Source organism: Macaca nemestrina, chromosome 20, assembly GCF_043159975.1.
Source record: "Macaca nemestrina isolate mMacNem1 chromosome 20, mMacNem.hap1, whole genome shotgun sequence".
In the NCBI taxonomy this organism is placed as follows: Eukaryota; Metazoa; Chordata; class Mammalia; order Primates; family Cercopithecidae; genus Macaca; species Macaca nemestrina.
Genome location: NC_092144.1, coordinates 488,361 through 508,385, shown reverse-complemented (window position 1 = coordinate 508,385; position 20,025 = coordinate 488,361). Strand labels below are relative to the sequence as shown.

The window sequence follows — 20,025 nt, the reverse complement described above, 5'->3', positions numbered from 1 at the left end:
ATCAGTGAGGACTCTTGAACACAAGGGCCAGAACCCTCAATCTGAATGATGTAAATCAAAAAAGGAGTGAGGGTAGGCCCCTCCAGAGTGGTTGGCGAATTCTCAGAGGACTGAGTAATGCTTGTGTATCAGGCATCAAGGGTGGTGCATGTCAACTTCTCACCATTCACTGGCCGATGACTGGGAAACATGAATGAGACTCATTCCCTTCTTCCTGGTCCCCAAATCCCTTCTTCCTGGTCTCAGTAGGAACCGCCCTCCACTCATTTGTGCAAGCCACACATCTGGAGGCCATCCTTCACTCTGTCCAGCTTCGCTCCATCAGCGAGTCTTGTGGGGTCCGCCTTCCCAAGTCTCTCTGGTCCAGGCCCCACATCTCCCACCTGGCCCTTGCCTCTTCACGCCCCGCTTCCTATCCTCTCTCTACATCGTGCGCCCCGAAGATTCACGGCACTTATGTGTCTCAAATTTAAAGTGTGGCGAGTCCTTGCCTTCCCATCCTCCCCTCTAAACGCCCTGAAGACAGGCGTTAGGGCTGTCTCCATCAAATCCCCCCCACCCCCCGGCCTAGCACAGGATCAGAACGTGCACGTGTTCCAGAAATGTTCAATCTGCGAAACAACGACGGGCTGCAGAGCCAAATGGCCCTGGGGTCAAGCCCACCTCCCTGCCTCCCGCCTTGGGCTCTCCGGCGGGTGCATGTTCCCAAGCTCCCCAATTGGTTCCTCCGCGCGCTAGTTTGCTCATCACGGGTGCAAAAGTGCAGAAAGTTAGAAAGTTCCAGAACCACGCCGGCCGGACACCAATTCTGGCTCTATCACTGACACTCTGGGTGGCCAGTCGCCCTGGGCCTCAGTTTCCTAGTCTGCAACGCGGGGTATTAACAGTGAGCACCCAAGGGATTGGAGAGGTCACACGGGCCCACGTGGTCCCCACGCAGGTGTGATTATCAGGAATTCGTATTTTTATGGAATGCATCCTCCTCCGCCAAGGCCAAGGCCAGGGTCCAGCAGAGACGGCCGGGAAGACACCGCAAGCTCGCCACAAGCCGCCGGCTACGCTCGGCTGCGCGCCCGCGCCCGCGCACCTACTACGCGCCCGGCCCGCTCTCCGCCCCCTCCAGGCTCCGCCCCGACCCCGCCCTCCAGGCTCCACAGCCAATGAGTGCGCGGCCCCGCATCCGGGGATCCCGGCGCGGCCGCCGCCTCCCGCGCACACACGGCCATGGCGGAGGTGAGTGAGCGGGCCGGGGGAGCCGGCCCCCCGCCCCCGCGCGTCCGCGCCCCCCGCAGCCGTGGCTCTGCCTCGCAGTGGGCCCCGGGGACAGAGAGCCCCGCTCTGGAGCTCTGAGGCCGGCCGGGGCGCCTGGCCCTTCCGGGGCCGGAGGGGCGCGGGGCTCCGTCGGCGGCCGCCCCCGGCCCGGCCCCCCCCACTCCCCCGGCTGCCACATCGCGGGCTGCAGTGCGCATGCGCGGCGGCGCGGGGCGGGCGGGGGCCGGAGTGGGGGAGGGGAGGGACGCGGGGCGGGGCCGGGGTCTGGGGTCCGGTGGGCGCGCGGCCCCGCTCCAGGGTCCGACTCCCGTTCCCGGCCCCGGCCCCGCGGCGCGCAGGCCTCCCCTCCCGCGCGTTTGCCAACTTTGCCAAGTGCTGGGGCCGCCGGGCGCCCCGCGCTCCCCGTCGGGATCCCGGTGGACCCACCGCGCCTCCGCCGCCCGCGAGCCCCCCGGCGGGGCTGGGTCAGACCCAGGGCGGGATTTGAACCCCCGACGCGGACCCGCCTGGCACAAACTGGGCGCAGGGTGGGTGGGTCCGCCGGGGCCTAGAGAGCGTCGGGGCTGATCTCAGCAGAGTTGGACCAGCCTCTCCCGGGCACGAAGTTACTTCTGGAGCCGCCTCCCTCGTCCTGGAAACAAGCCGGGGGCCAGCTATATTTTGGAATCCAGAATGTTTGCGATTTGAGGATCTGTGGGATTTTGGACTGTGATGTTTGATCACACACACCTAGGACTGTCTAGGATAAGACAACAGATAGCTTCGTGTCAGGTCAAAGCAGGAAGGAAGAAACTTCCGCGTTTGGAGCTTTTTTGGATGTCGGAGTAGTGGGTGAGCCTGTGTGGACTTAACTTTCACCCTAGAGGGTCCCGGTGAAGACGGAAAGAGAGAATGTAGGCGAAGGCGCGGCGGCTGCGAGGTGTCAGTCGGTGGGACTCAGTGCATGACTTGTGTGTGCAGAAGTTAAGACAGGCGGGCAGACTCAAGAGCGGATCCTGTCTGGGCCGCAGGGGCCCGTAGGAAAAGGTGCCCACCCAGCCGGGCACAGCCGCCTCATGGGAAGCCGGGATTGGAACTGCGGCCTGGCCCTGGTGCCACGTTGCGTGTTTATGTCTTGGCACCATACGAGTGGGTGTTGTGGAAGGCCGGCCTGGCCATTCTCTCCCCCTGGTGACGACCTCAGGGGCAGTAACAGGCCCTGTGTTTGTGCCAGAGACAGTGTAGGTGTCTCGATGCCAGGCCAGATCTCACCAGGCAGATCTCCTTCATCAAGAGTGAGTTCTTTTGGAGGAGACGTTTAGAGAGACAGTCCCCATGCGGATGGTGGCTGGCCTCCAGGCTCGGAGGCGGAAAACGCGTCTCCCAGTGGCCCTGCAGCGACGTGGTCGTCCAGTGAGTTGTGCTCCTGGCATCTTTGCTGGGAGTGGGGTGGCATTTGGGCAACACACATGGCCTCGCAGGTAGCTCCGTGTCTGGGATGGCACAAGTCAGACTCCCAAGCCAGCCTCCCCCAGACCTGCCGTGTGGCTGTTCCGCCCTGGGCTGAGCTCCTTGTGGTCTGGCTGCTCCTGGTAACCCTGTTTTCCAGTTTGGGGTGGTGCCCTGTCGAGTGAATTTGATTTTTCTTTTTTTTTTTTTTTTTTTGAGACGGAGTCTCGTTCTGTCGCCGGGGCTGGAGCGCAGTGGCCGGATCTCAGCTCACTGCAAGCTCCGCCTCCCGGGTTCACGCCATTCTCCTGCCTCAGCCTCCCGAGTAGCTGGGACTACAGGCGCCCGCCACCTCGCCCGGCTAGTTTTTTGTATTTTTTAGTAGAGACGGGGTTTCACCGTGTTCGCCAGGATGGTCTCGATCTCCTGACCTCGTGATCCGCCCGTCTCGGCCTCCCAAAGTGCTGGGATTACAGGCTTGAGCCACCGCACCCGGCCTGAATTTGATTTTTCTAAGGCGGTCCTGCTCTGTCCTCAGCCTGAGGATCTCGCAGTGAATGGAGCAGACAGGGCCTGTGCGACAGGGATGCAGAGTCTGGTCAGAGAGAGAGGTGGATGGGTTCGGACCAACTAGTGTGAGGACGCTGAGCGTGAGGAGCCGTGGCAGCCTCTCTGACCACCGGACTTGTTCTGTGTGGTCTTGGGCAGGCTGCCCAGTGACGCAGAACTTCCTTTCCCTCATCTCTGAAATGGGAAGTTAATGGTCGATCTTCAGAGCTAGGAGGTCTGATGAGGCCCTGCCGCAATGGCTTGTACATACAAGTTGAACCTTGTGAAGTTGACAATATTCCGCTGTTTTTAACCCATAAAAATGGCAATTTGCAACTTAATAGCACATAATCAGTACTAGTTACTTTATTATGTATCAGTATCCCAGAATAATCATAAGCACCAGAGTGGCAGACGGGAATGCTTCATACTCTACTAGATTAATCTTTAAAAAACCTAAGAGCACTGGCCGGGCGCGGTGGCTCAAGCCTGTAATCCCAGCACTTTGGGAGGCCGAGACGGGTGGATCACGAGGTCAGAAGATCGAGAACATCCTGGCTAACACGGTGAAACCCCGTCTCTACTAAAAAATACAAAAAACTAGCCGGGCGAGGTGGCGGCGCCTGTAGTCCCAGCTACTAGGGAGGCTGAGGCAGGAGAATGGTGTAAACCTGGGAGGCGGAGCTTGCAGTGAGCTGAGATCTGGCCACTGCACTCCAGCCTGGGCGACAGAGTGAGACTCCGTCTCAAAAAAAAAAAACAAAAAACCTAAGAGCACGGTCTTTTGCTCTTGCCTAAAACCATCCACGGCTTTTCATGCTCCCTGGGATAAAATGGTCCTCCTTGCTGAGTCCCGCAGCCCTGTGGGGTGGTCCCCACTGATCCCCCGAGTCTAGGGCCCTGGGCTCCTGTTTGCTGGTGCACTCTACCCCTTTGGGCGCTGCCAACGAATGGTTCAACCTCCACTCAGGCCCCCCAGGCCTTCCCTGACCCACAGTTGCAGAGCTCCTGCGCCCTGTTTTCTCTTCTCGGTGCCATACATGTCCACTCGTTTGTTATCTGTGTCCAAAACTAGCAACACCATGTGGGTGGAGGCAGGTGGAACTTGTTTCTCGGGTTAAGCACCTCGCCACTGCCTTGCTGAGCCCAGAGTGGGCGCCCAGGGTGCGTTGGTCAGACGGAGGAGTGGGATGCTGGGCGGTCCAGCAAAGGCCTGGCACTTGAGTTGGTGTGGATGGGGAGGAGGGTCAAGCATGGTCTTAGGAGGAGGAGGTTCCAGTCACACTGGGGAGAGCTTGTGGCATGGGAGGGGTAGGTGCAGCCATCTTGGCGAGTGGAACCTGCCGCCCTGTCATGTGGGGTTAAGCTTACAAGGGTGGCCCCTTGTGTTTTCTGGTGCAGTCTACACCTTTGGGGGCTGCCCTGGGAGAAGGGCTGGTCTGTGCTCTGCACTCAGGCCTCTGGTGCAGTCTTTATGCTGAGTAGCTGCCTGCTGCTTCTGCTCCCTGAAGACCCTGGTGGATGCCTGGGTCTGTGGCCTGTTGTCCTCTGGACCTTGTTTCTAGAATGCTGTTTGCGCTTCCTTCGCTTTTTTTGTTGCCTGGAATACCCTTGGCCTGCTCCCTATCTTTTTCCTGCTTCCACTTTGACAAAACAGAGGACTTTGTCTTTCCTGGGAGTGAACTCAGAGGGAAGCATGCGGAGTGTTCTCAGTGAGTGAAATAGGGTCTCTGGGAACCCACTTTGAGAGTAGACTTGCACCTGGACACCAGGCAGGGGCAGCAGGAGGAAGAAGATCCATGAAGTCCGTATTCCGTGTTAAGTTCCAGGAGCTAGGAGTCACCCGGAAATGAACTTGGGGATCCCAGGCTGCTCAGAGCCTCCCTGTTGGTGGCCCTTTGTCATTCCCAGCCGCTTCCCTCTTTGCCCTCCTCTGCCTTAGCTCTCCTGTTAAATGGCAAGTCAGATAAGGGCCAGATCCTCCTCAGACCCTGCAGACCGCCTCTCCGGGGGCTCGGTGTGGATCTCGAGCCTGCGGGGTTGTTGTCAACTCGCCGTCCGGACTGGGGCCTCGTTTGATGTGGTCGCCTGCCTGCCCCTTGTTAGGCTCCTGGTTGCAGGAGTAGAAAGCCAGCCCCTGACTGAGGCAGGAACTCTTGCCCAGAGAGCCTGCCTCGACCCCTACCCAGAGGGTGCTAGAGAGGACCGAGGGTGATTGCAGAGGTCACTTAGGATGCTGCCACTGTGGCGTCACACCGCGTGTGGCTGTGCGGAGTGGCTGTGGCTGGTGGCCACCTGCTGTGTCCTGAGAGAGGTGAGGCCATCTCGGTGGGACCTGGACCAACCCCAGGCAGGAGGCGTGAGTTGCCCCTGCAGCTGCCATGTGCTCTGTGCCACTTGCTTCAAGTCCCCGTGGCCCCTTCCCACTGGGGGCCCTGCTGGCTCTTCCTTCCCTCTGCCTTCTGTGTGCCCTCTGCCACCACAGAGCTCAGCTTTCTGAAGTTGGATGGGCGGTGTCACTCTCCACTTCTCCTCGGTCCTTGCCGGCCTTGTTGCCGGCGTCACTCCAGGCCCAGTGACTGCCCCAGCTGCCTTCCGTGGCTTTGCTGGACAGTTGACCCTTGAACCTCACGGGCTTGAACTGCACGGGTCACTGATACGTGGATTTCCTTCCACCTGTGCCACCCGAGACAGCAGGACCAACCCCTCGTCTTCCTCCTCAGCCTGCTCAGTGTGAAGAGGAGGAGAACGAAGACGTTCGGGATGGTCCACTCCCACTTGGTGAATAGGGAGTATACTTTCTCTTCCTGACAATTTTGTTCACAACTTTTTCTGTAGTTTCCTTTTTTTGTGAGAATACAGTACATAATACAACATACGAAATACATATTTATCAACTGTTGATGTTATCAGTAATGCTCCCGACCAACAGGAGGCTATTAGTAAAGTTTTGGGGGGTCAGAAGTTATGCGGGGGTTTTCACTCGTGTGGAGGGTTGGCACCTGTAACCCCCGCATTGTTCAAGGGTCAATTGTGCTCCCCTTTGTGCTCCCCAGCGTGACGGGCGGGAAAGGGTTTGCAGGCCGCCGGCCTGAGCTCCACTTTGTAACTGCACCACGCAACTTGCTGTGTGAGCTTGGGTAACTGACTCTATCTCTTTGAGCTTGGTTCCTTGTTTTTCTTATGAAGGGAATGATTATACCACCTCTGAGGACCTGCGAAGAAACGTTGCAATTCTTACTACACAAGTTTTTAAACTTCATTAAATATTTTAATCTACTCTTTTTGGCAACAGCTTTACTGAGGTATAATTCGTTTACCATACAGTTCACCATTTTAATGTGTCCAGTTCCGTGGTTGTTCGTGTATTCGCCAAGTGGTGCAGCCACCATCACAGTCAATTTTAGAACATTTTCATCACCCCAAAAGGAACCCCACACCCCTTAGTGGTCACTCCTCAAACCCCACATCGACCCCCAGCCCCTTTCCACCAGGAATCCATTTTCTGTCTCCACGGATTTGCCTGCTCTAGACATTTGGGATAAAATGAGTCATACGATGCGTGGCCTTTCGTGTCTGGCTGTTTTCAGGAGCAGGAGTCTTTTGAGATACGTCCACGTGGTAGTCGGTCGGTGCGTCCTTCCTCTGCCCGATTGCTAGACCTTTGTTTTGTTTTTGTCAGCTGATGGATATTAGGACCCTGACCTGGGCCACATGGTTAAATACTATTTAGCTTTTGGAGGAATTGCTGGACTGTTTTGCAGAGTGGCTGCATTATTTTCAGGGCACAGGAGAGTTCCAGTTTGTCCACATTCTTGCCAACACTTGTTATTATCTGTCTTTTTGAGCACAGTTATTCTCTGATTAGGAAGTGGTATCACAGTGTGGATTTTGCTTACTTTTCCCTGATTTACATTGAGCATCTTTTCCTGTGCTTATTGGCCATTTGTGTGTTCTCTTTGGAGAAATATCTGTTCAGATCCTTTGCCCATTTTTCAATGGGATTATCTTTTCCTTATTGAGTTGTAAAAGTTTTTTATATATTCTGAGAACAAGTTCCTTATCAGATAGATGATTTTTCAGGTATTTTCTCCTGTTCTCTGAGTTGTCCTTTATCTTGATAGCGTCCTTTGAAGCGCAAAAGTTTTTAATTTTGGTGAAGTTGTTTATCCGTTTTTGTTGTTAGTTTGTTTTTGGCCACTTGAGATTTTGGTGTCTTATCTAAGAAACCATTGCCAAATCCAGGGTCACAATTTTTTCCCCCCACATTTGTAGATTCAGTCAAAAAGTTGCAAATATTTATCCATATATTTTCTCCTAAAAGTTGTATGGTTTTAGCTCTTATATTTAAGGCCTTTGATCCATTTTGAGGTAATTTTTGCATATGGTGTGAGATGGGGTCCAACTTCTTTCTTTTGCACGTGGATATTCCACTGTCCCAGTACCATTTGTTAAAGACTGTTCATTCCCCATGGAAGTGTTTTGATACCTTTGTTGAAATGCAGTTGACTGTGAATGTGTGCGTGTATTTCTGGATTCTCAGTTCTAGTTCTTTGATATTTGTGCTGTCCTTATGGCAGTACCACACTGTTTTTGCCGTGGCTTTGTGGTGAATTTTGAAATCGGGAAGTATTGTTTCAAGATTGTTTGGGCTGTTTTGGGTACCTTGAGCTTCCATTTGCTTTTTGGAATCGGCTCGTGGGTTTCTACAAAGAAGCCAACTAGGGTTCTGATAGAGATGGTGTTGAATGTGTCAATCAGTGGGGGGCGTTGCTGTCTTAATGTTGTCTTCCCAGCCATGAACATGGGATGCCTTTTCATTCCCTTAGATCCTCCTTCTAACACTGCTTTGTTCACTCAGAGTATTCTACACATTTCACACTTCTCTTGATGCTATTGTAAATGGCATTGTTCTTTTTATATTTGTTGCTTTTATATAGAAATAAAATGGATTTATATGTATTAATTTTATGTACTGCATCCTTGCTGAACTCACTTTAGTTTGAACAGTTTTTCAGATCATGTCACCAGCACCATCACAGAGATTGTGTTACTTCTTCCTTACCAATCCTTTTTTTTTTTTTTTTTTTTTTTGAGACGGAGTCTTGCTGTATCGCCAGGCTGGAGTGCAGTGGCACGATTTCGGCTCACTGCAACCTCTGCCTGCTGGGTTCAAGTGATCCTCCTGCCTCAGCCTCCCGAGTAACTGTGATGACAGGCACTCGCCACTGCACCCAGCTAATTTTTATATTTTTAGTAGAGACAGGGTTTCACCTTGTTGGCCGGGATGGTCTCCATCTGTTGACCTCATGATCTGCCCGCCTCGGCGTCCCAAAGTGCTGGGATGACAGGCGTGAGCCACCTCGCCCAGCCTTTTTTTTTTCTTTTTTTGAGATGGAGTCTTGCTCTGTTGCCCAGGCTGGAGTACAGTGGCATCATCTTGGCTCACTGCAACCTCTGCCTCCCTGGTTCAAGCAATTCTCCTGCCTCAGCCTCCTGAGTAGCTGGGATTAGAGGCACATGCCACAATGTCTGGCTAATTTTTTTGTGTTTTTAGTAGAGACACGGTTTCACCATGTTGGCCAGGCTGTTCTTGAACTCCTGACCTCAAGTGATCTGCCCGCCTGGGCCTCCCAAAGTGCTGGGATTACAGGCGTGAGCCAGCGTGCCTGGCTTCCTTACCAATCTTGATTCTTTTTATTTGATGTTCTTACACTGACTGCCCCCTCCGGCACTCCGTTTAGCATGAGAGGTGAGAGTACATGTTACGCTCATGGTGTGAGGAGAAAGCAGCCTGCGACCGTTGAGGGCGATGATAAGTGGATAAGTGTGGGTTTGTCCGAGACGCTCTTTGTCAGGTTGAGAAGCTCCCTTCTGTTCTGAGTTTGTTGGGTATTTTTCGTTATGAAGTGTATTGGGTTTTGTTGGATTGGGTATGTTCAGATGATCCTGTGTTTTGGTTTTTTTTTTTTTTTTTTTTTGAGACAGAGTCTTGCTCTGTCGCCCAGGCTGGAGTGCAGTGGCCGGATCTCGGCTCACTGCAAGCTCCGCCTCCCGGGTTTACGCCATTCTCCTGCCTCAGCCTCCCGAGTAGCTGGGACTACAGGCGCCCGCCACCTCGCCTGGCTAGTTTTTTGTATTTTTAGTAGAGACGGGGTTTCACCGTGTTAGCCAGGATGGTCTCGATCTCCTGACCTTGTGATCCGCCCGTCTCGGCCTCCCAAAGTGCTGGGGTTACAGGCTTGAGCCACCGCGCCCGGCCTGTTTCGGTTTTTATTTTATTGACGTGATGTATTAATTAACTGACTTTTGGATGTTAAATCGACCTCGCCTCCCTGCGATGCATCTTACTTGGTCATGGCTTACGATCTTCTTTAGATGTTGTAGGGTTCAGTTTGCTAGTATGTTGTTGAGGGTTTTTGTGTTTATGTACATGAGAGAGATGGTGACTTCTTGTGGTGGCTCACACCTGTCATCTCAGCACTTTGGGAGGCCGAAGCGGGTGGATCACGAGGTCAGGAGTTTGAGACCAGCCTGGGCAACGTGGTGAAACCCCGTCTCTAGTAAAAATACAGACACTAGCTGGGCGTGGTGGCGGGCACCTGTAGTCTCAGCTACTCGGGAGGCTGAGACAAGAGAATCACTTGAACCCGGGAGGCGGAGGTTGGCGCCACTGCATTCCAGCCTGGGTGACAGCAAGGCTCTGTCTCAAAGAAAAAAAAAAGAAAGATATTGAACATTGTGATAATGGTAACTTACATTGGTTTTGTTTGCCTTTTTATAAAAAAAATTGAGGTGATTGACAAACTATAAAATATACCCATTTTAAAGTTTAAAATTCATTGATTTTTAGTGTATTCATGGCCCTGCAACCATCCCCTCTATCTATTTCTGAAACATTCCGTCATCCTCAGAAGAAGCCCCGTCCCCGTTAGCAGTCACGCTCCCACTGGCTCTCTCCCTGGCTCCTTTCTGTCTGTGGATTGGCCTGTTCTGGATGTTTTGTATCAGTGGACCCTCCGCCGTGGCCGTTGGTGTCTGGCTTCCCTCCCAGCGCATGCTGTTCTTGAGCTGCGTCCAGGTTGCCACGTGGGTCAGGACCGTGGCCTGTGTTAGGGCAGTTTTCAGTGTCATATGATGCATGTCCTGCCCTGGGCGAGAACGCCTCCACCCCGTGCGTGGTCCTTGGTGGGAGGCGGGACGAGCGGCGGCCACACACGTGTGCTGCCCTTAGTGCCCCCCAGCCCTCCGAGGTGGAGACAAAGCCGCTTCCCTGGGTCACCGGGGACTGGGCTCTGACCAGCGCTTGCTCTTGGCTGCCACACTGTGATGTCCAGCAGCAGGTTTTTGGCTGGCCGAGCTAACCCTGCCTCTCTTCCTTCGCAGGCCTCCTCGCTGGGGAGGCAGAGTCCTCGCGTGGTCTCCTGCCTCGAGCACAGCCTGTGCCCCGGGGAGCCTGGCTTGCCGACAACAGCAGGTACCTTCCTTCCTCCTCCCCCTGCTCAAGTCCGCCGAGGCCTTTGTGGCTGTGAGAGACAGAATACCTGCTGGGTCTGGCTGAGCTGTGGACCAGCACACTGGCTTCCAGAGTCCAGAGTGTCCCAGCTCCCACCCGTTCAGATGGAGCTGTGGGGCGGAGTGGTCAGGACTCCGTCGTCCTGTTCTTCAGCAGGGGCCGGGAGCCCCGGCAGCACCCCCAGCGGAGGCCCCAGGCGCAGCTGCACCGAGCTGAGGCTGCTTTACCTCGCCAGGGGGTCGGGAAGGGGCGGCTTGCTGAGGGAGCCGGGGCTGAGAAGGTGGAGGGTGGCGCGACAGGCAGCACCCCGGGTTCCCTGCACCTTCCCGCGCTGCTGCTTGCCCAGTGGGCATCAAGGTCCCATGCCCGCCTCCTGGCCACCTGTGTTGGGCCCACGGGGAGGAGGTGACGCTGTAGGGCAAGGGTCTCTGTGACTGTTCTTTCTTCCCCTGGCTGGGCTCCTTCTGCGGGCCAGATGTAGGGCTGCATCTCTTTCCGGTATCAAACTGGTCCCCACCCCAGTCCTCGAAGAAGGCAGCGCCGTCCCCGTTTTCCCTCACATGGCTCCTGCAAGGATGCGGTGGTCACTGAGGGTCCGGGCCCCCCCCTGGGCAGCTCCAGGTCATTCCCCCACTCCAGCGAGGTGCCTGCCGCCCAGGGTCCTCTGTGCCCCGCAGCTGCATGTTCTGTGCATGGGCTGTGTGTGGTGCACACCTGTGTGCCCAGCCATGCAGGCTGTGTGGCTGCCCTAGAGGCCTCCTGCCCTGGGCTCCCAGGCCCTCAGGCTTGCAGCCTTGGGCTACACTGCTCCCTGTCTGGATTGATGGAGCCCCAGCTGTTTCCTTTGTTTGCTTAAAAATTTGCCTAATTGGAGACTAAACATGCTGAGGAATGGTGACACACCCCTGTTCTTTTGGGGAGACCCTGGATCTGATGACAGCGGCCGTCTGTTGGGCCGTGTACCTCGCATGTCTGCTGTATGTGGCCCTGCAGACGGAGCATCAGGGACTGGCGTTGTCGAGGCCCCATTGGTGCCGTCCCTGCATGCTCCTCGATGCTGTACTGAGCTGTGCAGGTGAGAGTTCAGCGTCCCCCCTTTGAGGAGTCGTGGAGCCCGGTGTGAACCCAGCTCCACTGAGTCCTGCTGCTCCTTCCGCCCTAATGAGACAGATGTCGGTCTCTTTCCAGTCCACTTGCTCCCCAAACCCTCGCAGGCTTCTCTGTTCAGGAAGACAAGCGGTCTCTCAGAAAGAGACACCCCCGCCCCCCAAAAAATCCTGGAATCTGTGTGCAGCTCACCAGCCGTGCTCCTGCGTGCGTCCGTCGTGGGGTGTCCTGTGGGGTCCCCTCGTGGGAGGCCGATCCTGGCAGCGTGCAGAGGGCCTCATCCCTCGGGCCCCTCCTACCCCAGGCGTCCGTCGTCTCGGCAGGATGGTTGGGTCGGGTGAGGCAAGGTGCTCACGTGGGCTGCTGTCTTCTCCCCAGTGGTGTCCATGGGCTCTGGAGACCATCAGTTCAACCTCGCAGAGATCCTGTCACAGAACTACAGCGTTCAGGGAGAGTGCGAGGAGGCCTCGAGGTGCCCGGAGAAGCCCAAGGAGGAGCTGGAGAAGGACTTCATCTCCCAGGTACTTGGCCGAGGCGATCCCGCCCCTGTGTTGGGTGGAGCCCTCGGGGGTAAGCCTCACAGTTTCTGTGCGGCTCAGATTCCACATTGGTAAGTGCCAAATTGTACATGTTTTTGCAAAGTGCCAGATGCTGTCCTAGGAGCTGAAACTCAGTGGATCCAGGTCTTTCATGGGGCTGTCTGAGCAGTACAGTGGTCAGGGATTAAGCCAACTGCTCTCAGGTCTTCTGGTCTCAGAACCCACTTTGTACTCTTAAACATTATTGAGAGTTTCAGGCCGGGCGCGGCGGCTCACGCCTGTAATCCCAGCACTTTGGGAGGCCGAGGCGGGCGGATCACGAGGGCGGGAGATCGAGACCATCGGTGAAACCCCGACTGTACTAAAAATACAAAGAATTAGCCGGGCATGGTTGGGGGGCATCTGTAGCCCCAGCTACTCGGGAGGCTGAGGCAGGAGAATGGCGTGAACCCTGGAGGTGGAGCTTGCAGTGAGCCGAGATCGCGCCACTGCACTCCATCCAGCCTGGGAGACAGAGTGAGACTCCGTCTCAAAAAACAAAACAAAACAAAAAAAACTAGGCTGAACGCAGTGGCTCACGCCTGTAATTCCAGCACTTTGGGAGGCCGAGGTGGGCAGATCACGAGGTCAGGAGATCGAGACCATCCTGGCTAACACGGTGAAACCCCGTCTCTACTAAAAATACGAAAACAAAATTAGCCGGGCGTGGTGGTGGGTACCTGTATTCCCAGCTACTCGGGAGGCTGAGGCGGGAGAATGACGTGAACCCCAGGAGGCAGAGCTTGCAGTGAGCTGAGATCGTGCGCCACTGCACTCCAGCCTGGGCGACACAGCAAGGCTCCGTCTCAAAAAAAAAAAAAGAATACAAATTAGCCAGGCGTGGTGGTGCACGTCGGTAGTCCTGGATACTCGGGAGGCTGAGGCAGGAGAATCACCTGAACCTGGGAGGTGGAGGTTGCATTGAGCTGAGATCACGCCATTGCACTCCAGCCTGGGCGACAGAGTGAGATCCTGTCTCAAAAAAAAAAAAAAATGGAGAGCTTCGAGGGGCTTTGTTAATGTGCTTTATCTATTGCTTTTTTATTATATGAAAAGTTAAAACTGACATAAATTGGCTGGACGTGGTGGCTCACGCCTGTAATCCCAACACTTTGGGAGGCCGAGGTGGGCAAATCACCAGGTCAGGCGTTTGAGCCTAGCCTGGCCAACATAGTGAAACCCTGTCTCTACTAAAAATACAAAAATTTTCGGGCGTGGTATCTCACACCTGTAATCCCAGCACTTTGGGTGGATCTCTTGAGCCTAGGAGTTTGAGGCCAGCCTGGGCAACATAGCAAGATCTTGTCCCAAAAAAAAAAAAAAAATAACAGGCCAGGTGCAGTGGCTCACGCCTGTAATTCCAGCACTTTGGGAGGCCGAGGCGGGTAGATCACCTGAGGTCAGGAGTACAAGACCAGCCTGACCAATGTGGTGAAACCCCGTCTCTACTAAAAATACAAAAATTAGGTGGCCGTGGTGGCGGGCGCCTGTAATCCCAGCCAGTCAAGGGGCTGAGGCAGGAGAATCACTTGAACCTGGGAGGCAGAGGTGGCAGTGAGCCGAGATCGGGCCATTGCACTTCCAGCCTGGGGGACAGAGCAAGACTCTGTCTCAAAAAAAAAAAATGGACATGTAAAAATACTTATTCAGTAACTCATTTTAAAATGACATGAATAAATCAGTTACATGTTAATATAAATATTTTTATGAAAATGAAAAAGAATTCTGTACCAAAAGAAAAAAAAATTAGTGAGAAGAATTAATTTTTAGTTTTCCAAATGTCTTTGAATGGAGAAGCCAATGTGAAAATCCAACTTCTGTCCTTTTTTTATGAGTTGGAGTCTCGCTCTGTTTCGCAGGCTGGAGTGTAGTTGGTGCGATCTCGGCTCACTGCATCCTCCGCCTCCTGGGCTCAAGCGATTCTCCTGCCTCAGCCTCCCGAGTGGCTGGGACCACAGGTGTATGCCACCACGCTCGGCAAATTTTTGTATTTTTAGTAGAGACGGGGTTTCACCATGTTGGCCAGGCTGGTCCCAAACTCATGACCTCGTGATCCACCCAGCTCGGCCTCCCAAAGTGCTGAATCACAGATGTGAACCACCGCGCCTGGCCAAGCTTCTGTCTTTAAAAAACTTACTTTTTTTGAGACAGGATCTCACTCTGTTGCCTAGGTTGGAGTGCAGTGGTGCAATCATAGTTTACGGCAGCCTCGAACTCCTGGGCTCAAGGGATCCTCCTGCCTCAGCCTCCTGAGTAGCTGGGACTATAGTCGCACGCCACCGTGCCTCACCAACTTTTTTATTTTATTTTTTGTAGAGTTCTTGCTATATTGCTAGGGCTGGTCTTGAACTCTTGGTCTCAAGCAGTTTTTCTGCCTATAGGTGTGAGCCACTGTACCTGACCCAGTTTCTGTCTTTTTCTTTTATTTGAGACAGAGTCTTGCTCTGTTGCCCAGACTGGAGTGCAGTGGCGCCATCTCGGCTCACTGCAACCTCTACCTCCTGGGTTCAAGTGATTCTCCTGCCTTAGCCTCCTGAGTAGCTGGGACTACAGGCGCCCACCACCATGCCTGGCTAACTTGTAGTTTTAGTAGAGATGAGGTTTTACCATGTTGGCCAGGCTGGTCTCGAACTGCTGACCTCAGAGTGATCCTGCCACCTCAGCCTCCCAAAATGCTTGGAATACAGGCAGGAGCCATGTCCGGCCAGTTTCTGTCTTTTAAGGGAGACGTTAATCTCTTGTGATAGGCTCTTATGGTTGAAGTACAAACATAGCCTCAGATCTGTTGTTGAAAAAAGTAAGTATTTAACAGCTTTTCAGATAATTGTGGGTATCTTCCTTGATAACAGCCAAACTCATCAAGTGGGAGTTTTGTAGAGAGTAGTTGTGGAATCTGAGACCGTATCAGTGAACCTCATCGTTCAAGAGGCAGAAAAGTCCATGACCAGGGTCCAACTGAGTGGATTCTGGTGCTGGCTCTCTCACTGGCTCGCTGTGTCCTCGCAGGGTGGACAGAGAACAAGAGGGAGCCCTCTGGTGTTTTTGTTAAAAGGACACTAATCCTGTTGGATCAGGGCCCCACCCTCATGGCCTCGTCAAACCTTAATTACCTCTGTAAAGGCCCTATCTCCAAATACAGTCATGTTGGGGGTTGAGGTTGACTGTAACAGTTAATACCACCACCAGCCTTATCACAAGTTTTTTAAATATTGGAAAGTTGGCAAGTTCATGTTGTCAAACCTAAGTTTTTCAAAATCTTGGGTTTTACCTGTGGCAGTTACGGTCAGCTGTTTCCTTTGAAGTAACAGCCCCCTGGCTTGCATACAAGGCAGCGCCTGCCAGGTGCCTGTCTAAGCGACTGTAGTTGGCCAGCATTCTTTGAGGTGAAACGACCAGGAACAGCCTCTTCGCCTCACCACTCATTCCATGCATGTGGTTCCTTGAAGGAACCACCTCGCTTTGGTATGCAGCAGGTGCATGCTGCATGCTTCCCACGCCCTCACAGCACATGGAAACATCTGCGCAGGATGAGACTTAACAAAATGCTCATTTTGTCCAGCACCTTCTTTTATTGTTTTTTGAGATGGAGTCTTGCTCTCGTCACCAAGGCTGGAGTGCAGTGGCGCGATCTCGGCTCACTGCAAACTCTGCTTCCAAGGTTCAAGTGATTCTTCTCCCTCAGCCTCCCGGGTAGCTGGGATTACGGGAACCCACCACCGCGCCTGGCTAATTTTTGTATTTTTGGTAGAGACAGGGTTTCTCCATGTTGGCCAGGCTGGTCTCAAACTCCTGATCTTGTGATCCACCTGCCTCGGCCTCCCAAAGTGCTGGGATTACAGGCTTGAGCCACCGTGCCCGGCTGTCCATCCAGCATCCAGCATCTTCTGAAGTGAAGCTGGGGTGTTTGCTTTTGTTCTGTGAGGAATGTGACAGCAGTGACAGCAGGGGTGCACTGGCCGTGGCTTCCACAGAGCCCTGGGCTCTTGCCGGCTGCCAGTGCTGCACCATCAGTGCAGGCATCAATGAAGCCAAAAACAGAAATCACGGCTGAGTGTTCTTAGGAAAGGGGCTTCACCTCGGGCTACTCTGGAAAGGTCCAGGCAACCCAAGGGCCTCTGGACCAGTGCGTCAGCCCTCCCGCCTGCATAATCCTGAAGGTAATGGGCATACAGAATCTGTTCTGTCCACGGGGTCCTGTGAGAACAAAAGGGGGACTCGGTACAGATGTTCCACCTGGGGAAGGGCTGGGACTAGGCTGGGAAGTTTCTTTCTTTTCTTTTCTTTTTTTGAAACGGGGTCTCGCTCTGTCGCCCAGGCTGGAGTGCAGTGGCGCGATCTCAGCTCACTGTAAGCTCCGCCTCCCGGGTTCCCGCCATTCTCCTGCCTCAGCCTCCCGAGTAGCTGGGACCACAGGCGCCTACAACCGCGCCCGGCTAATTTTTTGTATTTTCAGTAGAGACGGGGTTTCATTGTGTTAGCCAGGATGGTCTCGATCTCCTGACCTCGTGATCCGCCTGTCTCGGCCTCCCAAAGTGCTGGGATTACAGGTGTGAGCCACCGCGCCCAGCTAGTCTGGGAGATTTCTATGTGAACTTGAAGCCCCCAGGATGAGTCTGGGCAGGAGCTGGGGTGGAGGGGAGGCCAGTGCTGACATCTTGAGAGAATGAGAGGGAGTGTTCAGGAAGTTGGAAGCTGAAAGTGTGACCCGCAGGGGTCAGGGTAGAGTCTGAGCCGGCAGGACTAGCCTCTGTGGAGTAGAGGCTCACACAAGGGAGGACAGAAGGCTTTGAAAGCAACGGTGGAGAGAATGATAGTTCGTATCTCTTCCTTCCCAGGAATTACACACCTTATTGCTACTTCTTGTCATGTTGCGTTGGCTTAGAGCATCACAACAGTGTTTCTTCTTTTTTTTTTTTATTTTGAGACAGATTCTCACTTTGCCACCCAGGCTGGAGTGCAGTGGTGTGATCTTGGCTCACTACACCCTCCATCTCCCGAGTACAAGTGATTCTCGTGCTTCAGCCTCCCGAGTAGCTGAGACTACAGGCGGGCGCCACCAAGCACAGCTAATTTTTGTATTTTTAGTAGAGACGGTTTTGCTATGTTGCCCAGGCTGGTCTCGAACTCCTGGCCTTAAGTGATCCGCCTGCCTTGGCGTCCCAAAATACTGGGATTACGGGTGTGAGCCACTGTGTCCGGCTTATTTGTGTAGTTTTCTGAGGGTTCTTTTTTTTTTTTTTTTAAATCAGGAATAGATGTCGGATTTTACCAAATGCCTTTTTCAGATACCTTTTTTCACCTTTGATATATTGATGTGGAATTACAATAGTAAATTGCTAGATGTCACAGCATCCTTGTATTCTTGTAATTCACCCTGTGTCGCACCATCCTTGTATTCTTGTAATTCACCCTGTGTCGCACCATCCTTGTATTCCTGTGATTCACCCTGTGCAAGGAGGCCTTGTGGGCAGGGTGGTGCCCTCTTCCCTGGCCGGCGACCCCTAGGCTCTGGTGCCTCTCTGAGGGATTGTGAGGGAGCTCTTGGATGAAAGACTGGGCCTGAGGTCTGGCTGGAGAGTGCTGCCATGCGGGGAGTTGCTGTGGGTGTGACAGAGTGGCCCTGGTTGTGGCCAACGAGGCTCAGGCAAGAGGACGGGGACAAGAACCCCCAGAGCAGTCCTTCCTGATGGGGCCCTGTTCCCTTCCCCAACTCAGAGCAACGACATGCCCTTCGATGAGCTGCTTGCACTCTATGGCTACGAGGCATCAGACCCCATTTCAGACCGGGAGAGTGAGGGTGGTGACGTGGCCCCTGACCTCCCGGACATGACCCTGGACAAGGTGAGTGAGCGCCCTTCCTGGAACTGGCCCCCAGCAGAAGGTGGGGGGGCCTGGGGCTGCCTCTCTGCAAGGGGGTGTTCAGTGAGAAGAGGCACAAAGGCCCCCAGAACAAGTAGAATGTAGCTACCTGTGACCACTCCCCCGGGGTTGGAATGGCCACGGGCATGGGGCTGGACCCTAGCCTTAACCCCGGGCCACAAGTCATTCTGGCTTGGGTGGGTGGAGGGGCACATCGGGGCCTCCCCAGGACTAGTCTTTCTGCCGTTCCATACCCAGAGGTCACAGGTTGAGAGTTGGGTGTTGGGAGCAGGGGAGGGCTGCATTGCAGAAGGTTAAAACCAAATGCACGGGCAGAGAAAGAGCCACGCACTCTGGGCACGTGCCCCTGTCTCCAGCTCTGGTGACGGGGTGTGGGCTCCCACGTGTCCCCGTCTCATCCCTGCTCCCCCGATGCTGTGCACCCTCAGTGGCGTCTCCACCTCCGTTTCCTTAACTGCAGAATGGGAATAGCGGCCCCACGTGAGCCTCAGGGCCCTCCCAGTGTCTTTATTGTTGTTGTCATTAGTGATATTGCGAGATTGTTAAACTGTAAAATGTTCTTTACTTTTTTTTTTTTTTTCTTTTTTAAAGGAACAAATAGCAAAGGATTTGCTTTCAGGGGAAGAAGAGGAAGAGACACAGTCATCTGCTGACGACCTCACCCCGTCCGTGACCTCCCACGAGGCCTCCGACCTCTTCCCTAACCGGAGTGGATGTAGGTGACTCTGTCCCCATCCTCCACCGCAGCCAGGCCCGCTGCCAGGCAGTCGTGATGCTTGACGAAGGGTCCTTGGGCTGACACAGGCCAAGAGCTCATCACAGTTGAGGGCATCTGCCTGGTGGGAAGTGTCAGTAGCCCTGGGGGTGCTTTGTTCTCCCCTGCGCTGGCCAGTGAGCCTGGACTCTCAGAGCGGTTCGGTTTAAACAAGCAGGGAACGTGTTGGTTCCCCTAGCAGATCCAGGGACAGCATCCCCAGAACCGTCCTCCCTCACAAGCCTCTGTGCTGGCTTTCCTGGGAGCTGAGGGCTCGGGGCCCCGCGGTGCAGCCGCCGCCTAGAACGGAAGGCCTCTTTCTTCAAAGGTGCATCCTGGGTCGTGGGTCCCGGGCCCATCTGTGTACCCAGCGTCTGGCCAGGGAGAGGGTCACGGCCTGGGGATCAGGCGGATGGAGAGTGGGAGTGGAGGGTCTTTGCCCAGAGGAGGGGTTGTACGGGCTGCAGGACCCTGGGGGACCTGCCTCTGTTTTCCCAAAGCTCATTTCCTGGCTGATGAAGACAAAGAGCCTGGCTCTTCTGCCTCCTCCGACACCGAGGAGGACTCTCTTCCTGCCAACAAATGTAAGAAGGTGCGTGGCTCTGCCCTGTCTCCAACCCGGCATCCCGGCCGTGGCTCTGCCGTGTCCCCAGCCCGGCATCCCGGCCGTGGCTCTGCCGTCTCCCCAGCCCGGCATCCCGGCCGTGGCTCTGCGGTGTCCCCAGCCCGGCATCCCGGCCGTGGCTCTGCCCTGTCTCCAACCCGGCATCCCGGCCGTGGCTCTGCCGTGTCCCCAGCCCGGCATCCCGGCCGTGGCTCTGCCGTCTCCCCAGCCCGGCATCCCGGCCGTGGCTCTGCCCTGTCCCCAGCCCGGCATCCCGGCCGTGGCTCTGCCGTCTCCCCAGCCCGGCATCCCGGCCGTGGCTCTGCCGTCTCCCCAG

The 20,025-nt window shown here is 54.7% G+C and overlaps 1 protein-coding gene across 5 annotated transcripts in view; it reads left to right on the top strand.

The window, feature by feature from the left end:
• The first annotated feature begins 1,196 nt into the window (after window positions 1-1,196).
• LOC105486647 (MIER family member 2) overlaps window positions 1,197-20,025 on the top strand; it is a 36,968-nt gene continuing 18,139 nt past the window's right edge. For 2 of the 5 annotated variants that reach the window (XM_071087267.1, XM_071087266.1), the window contains exons 1-6: window positions 1,197-1,233; window positions 10,636-10,726; window positions 12,251-12,393; window positions 18,166-18,291; window positions 18,922-19,045; window positions 19,585-19,676. In XM_071087267.1, the coding sequence (XP_070943368.1) occupies window positions 1,225-1,233; window positions 10,636-10,726; window positions 12,251-12,393; window positions 18,166-18,291; window positions 18,922-19,045; window positions 19,585-19,676 (585 nt within the window). In that variant the 5' untranslated portion in view covers window positions 1,197-1,224. The other 3 variants (XM_011749616.3, XM_024794266.2, XM_071087265.1) reach the window with 3 other exon arrangements.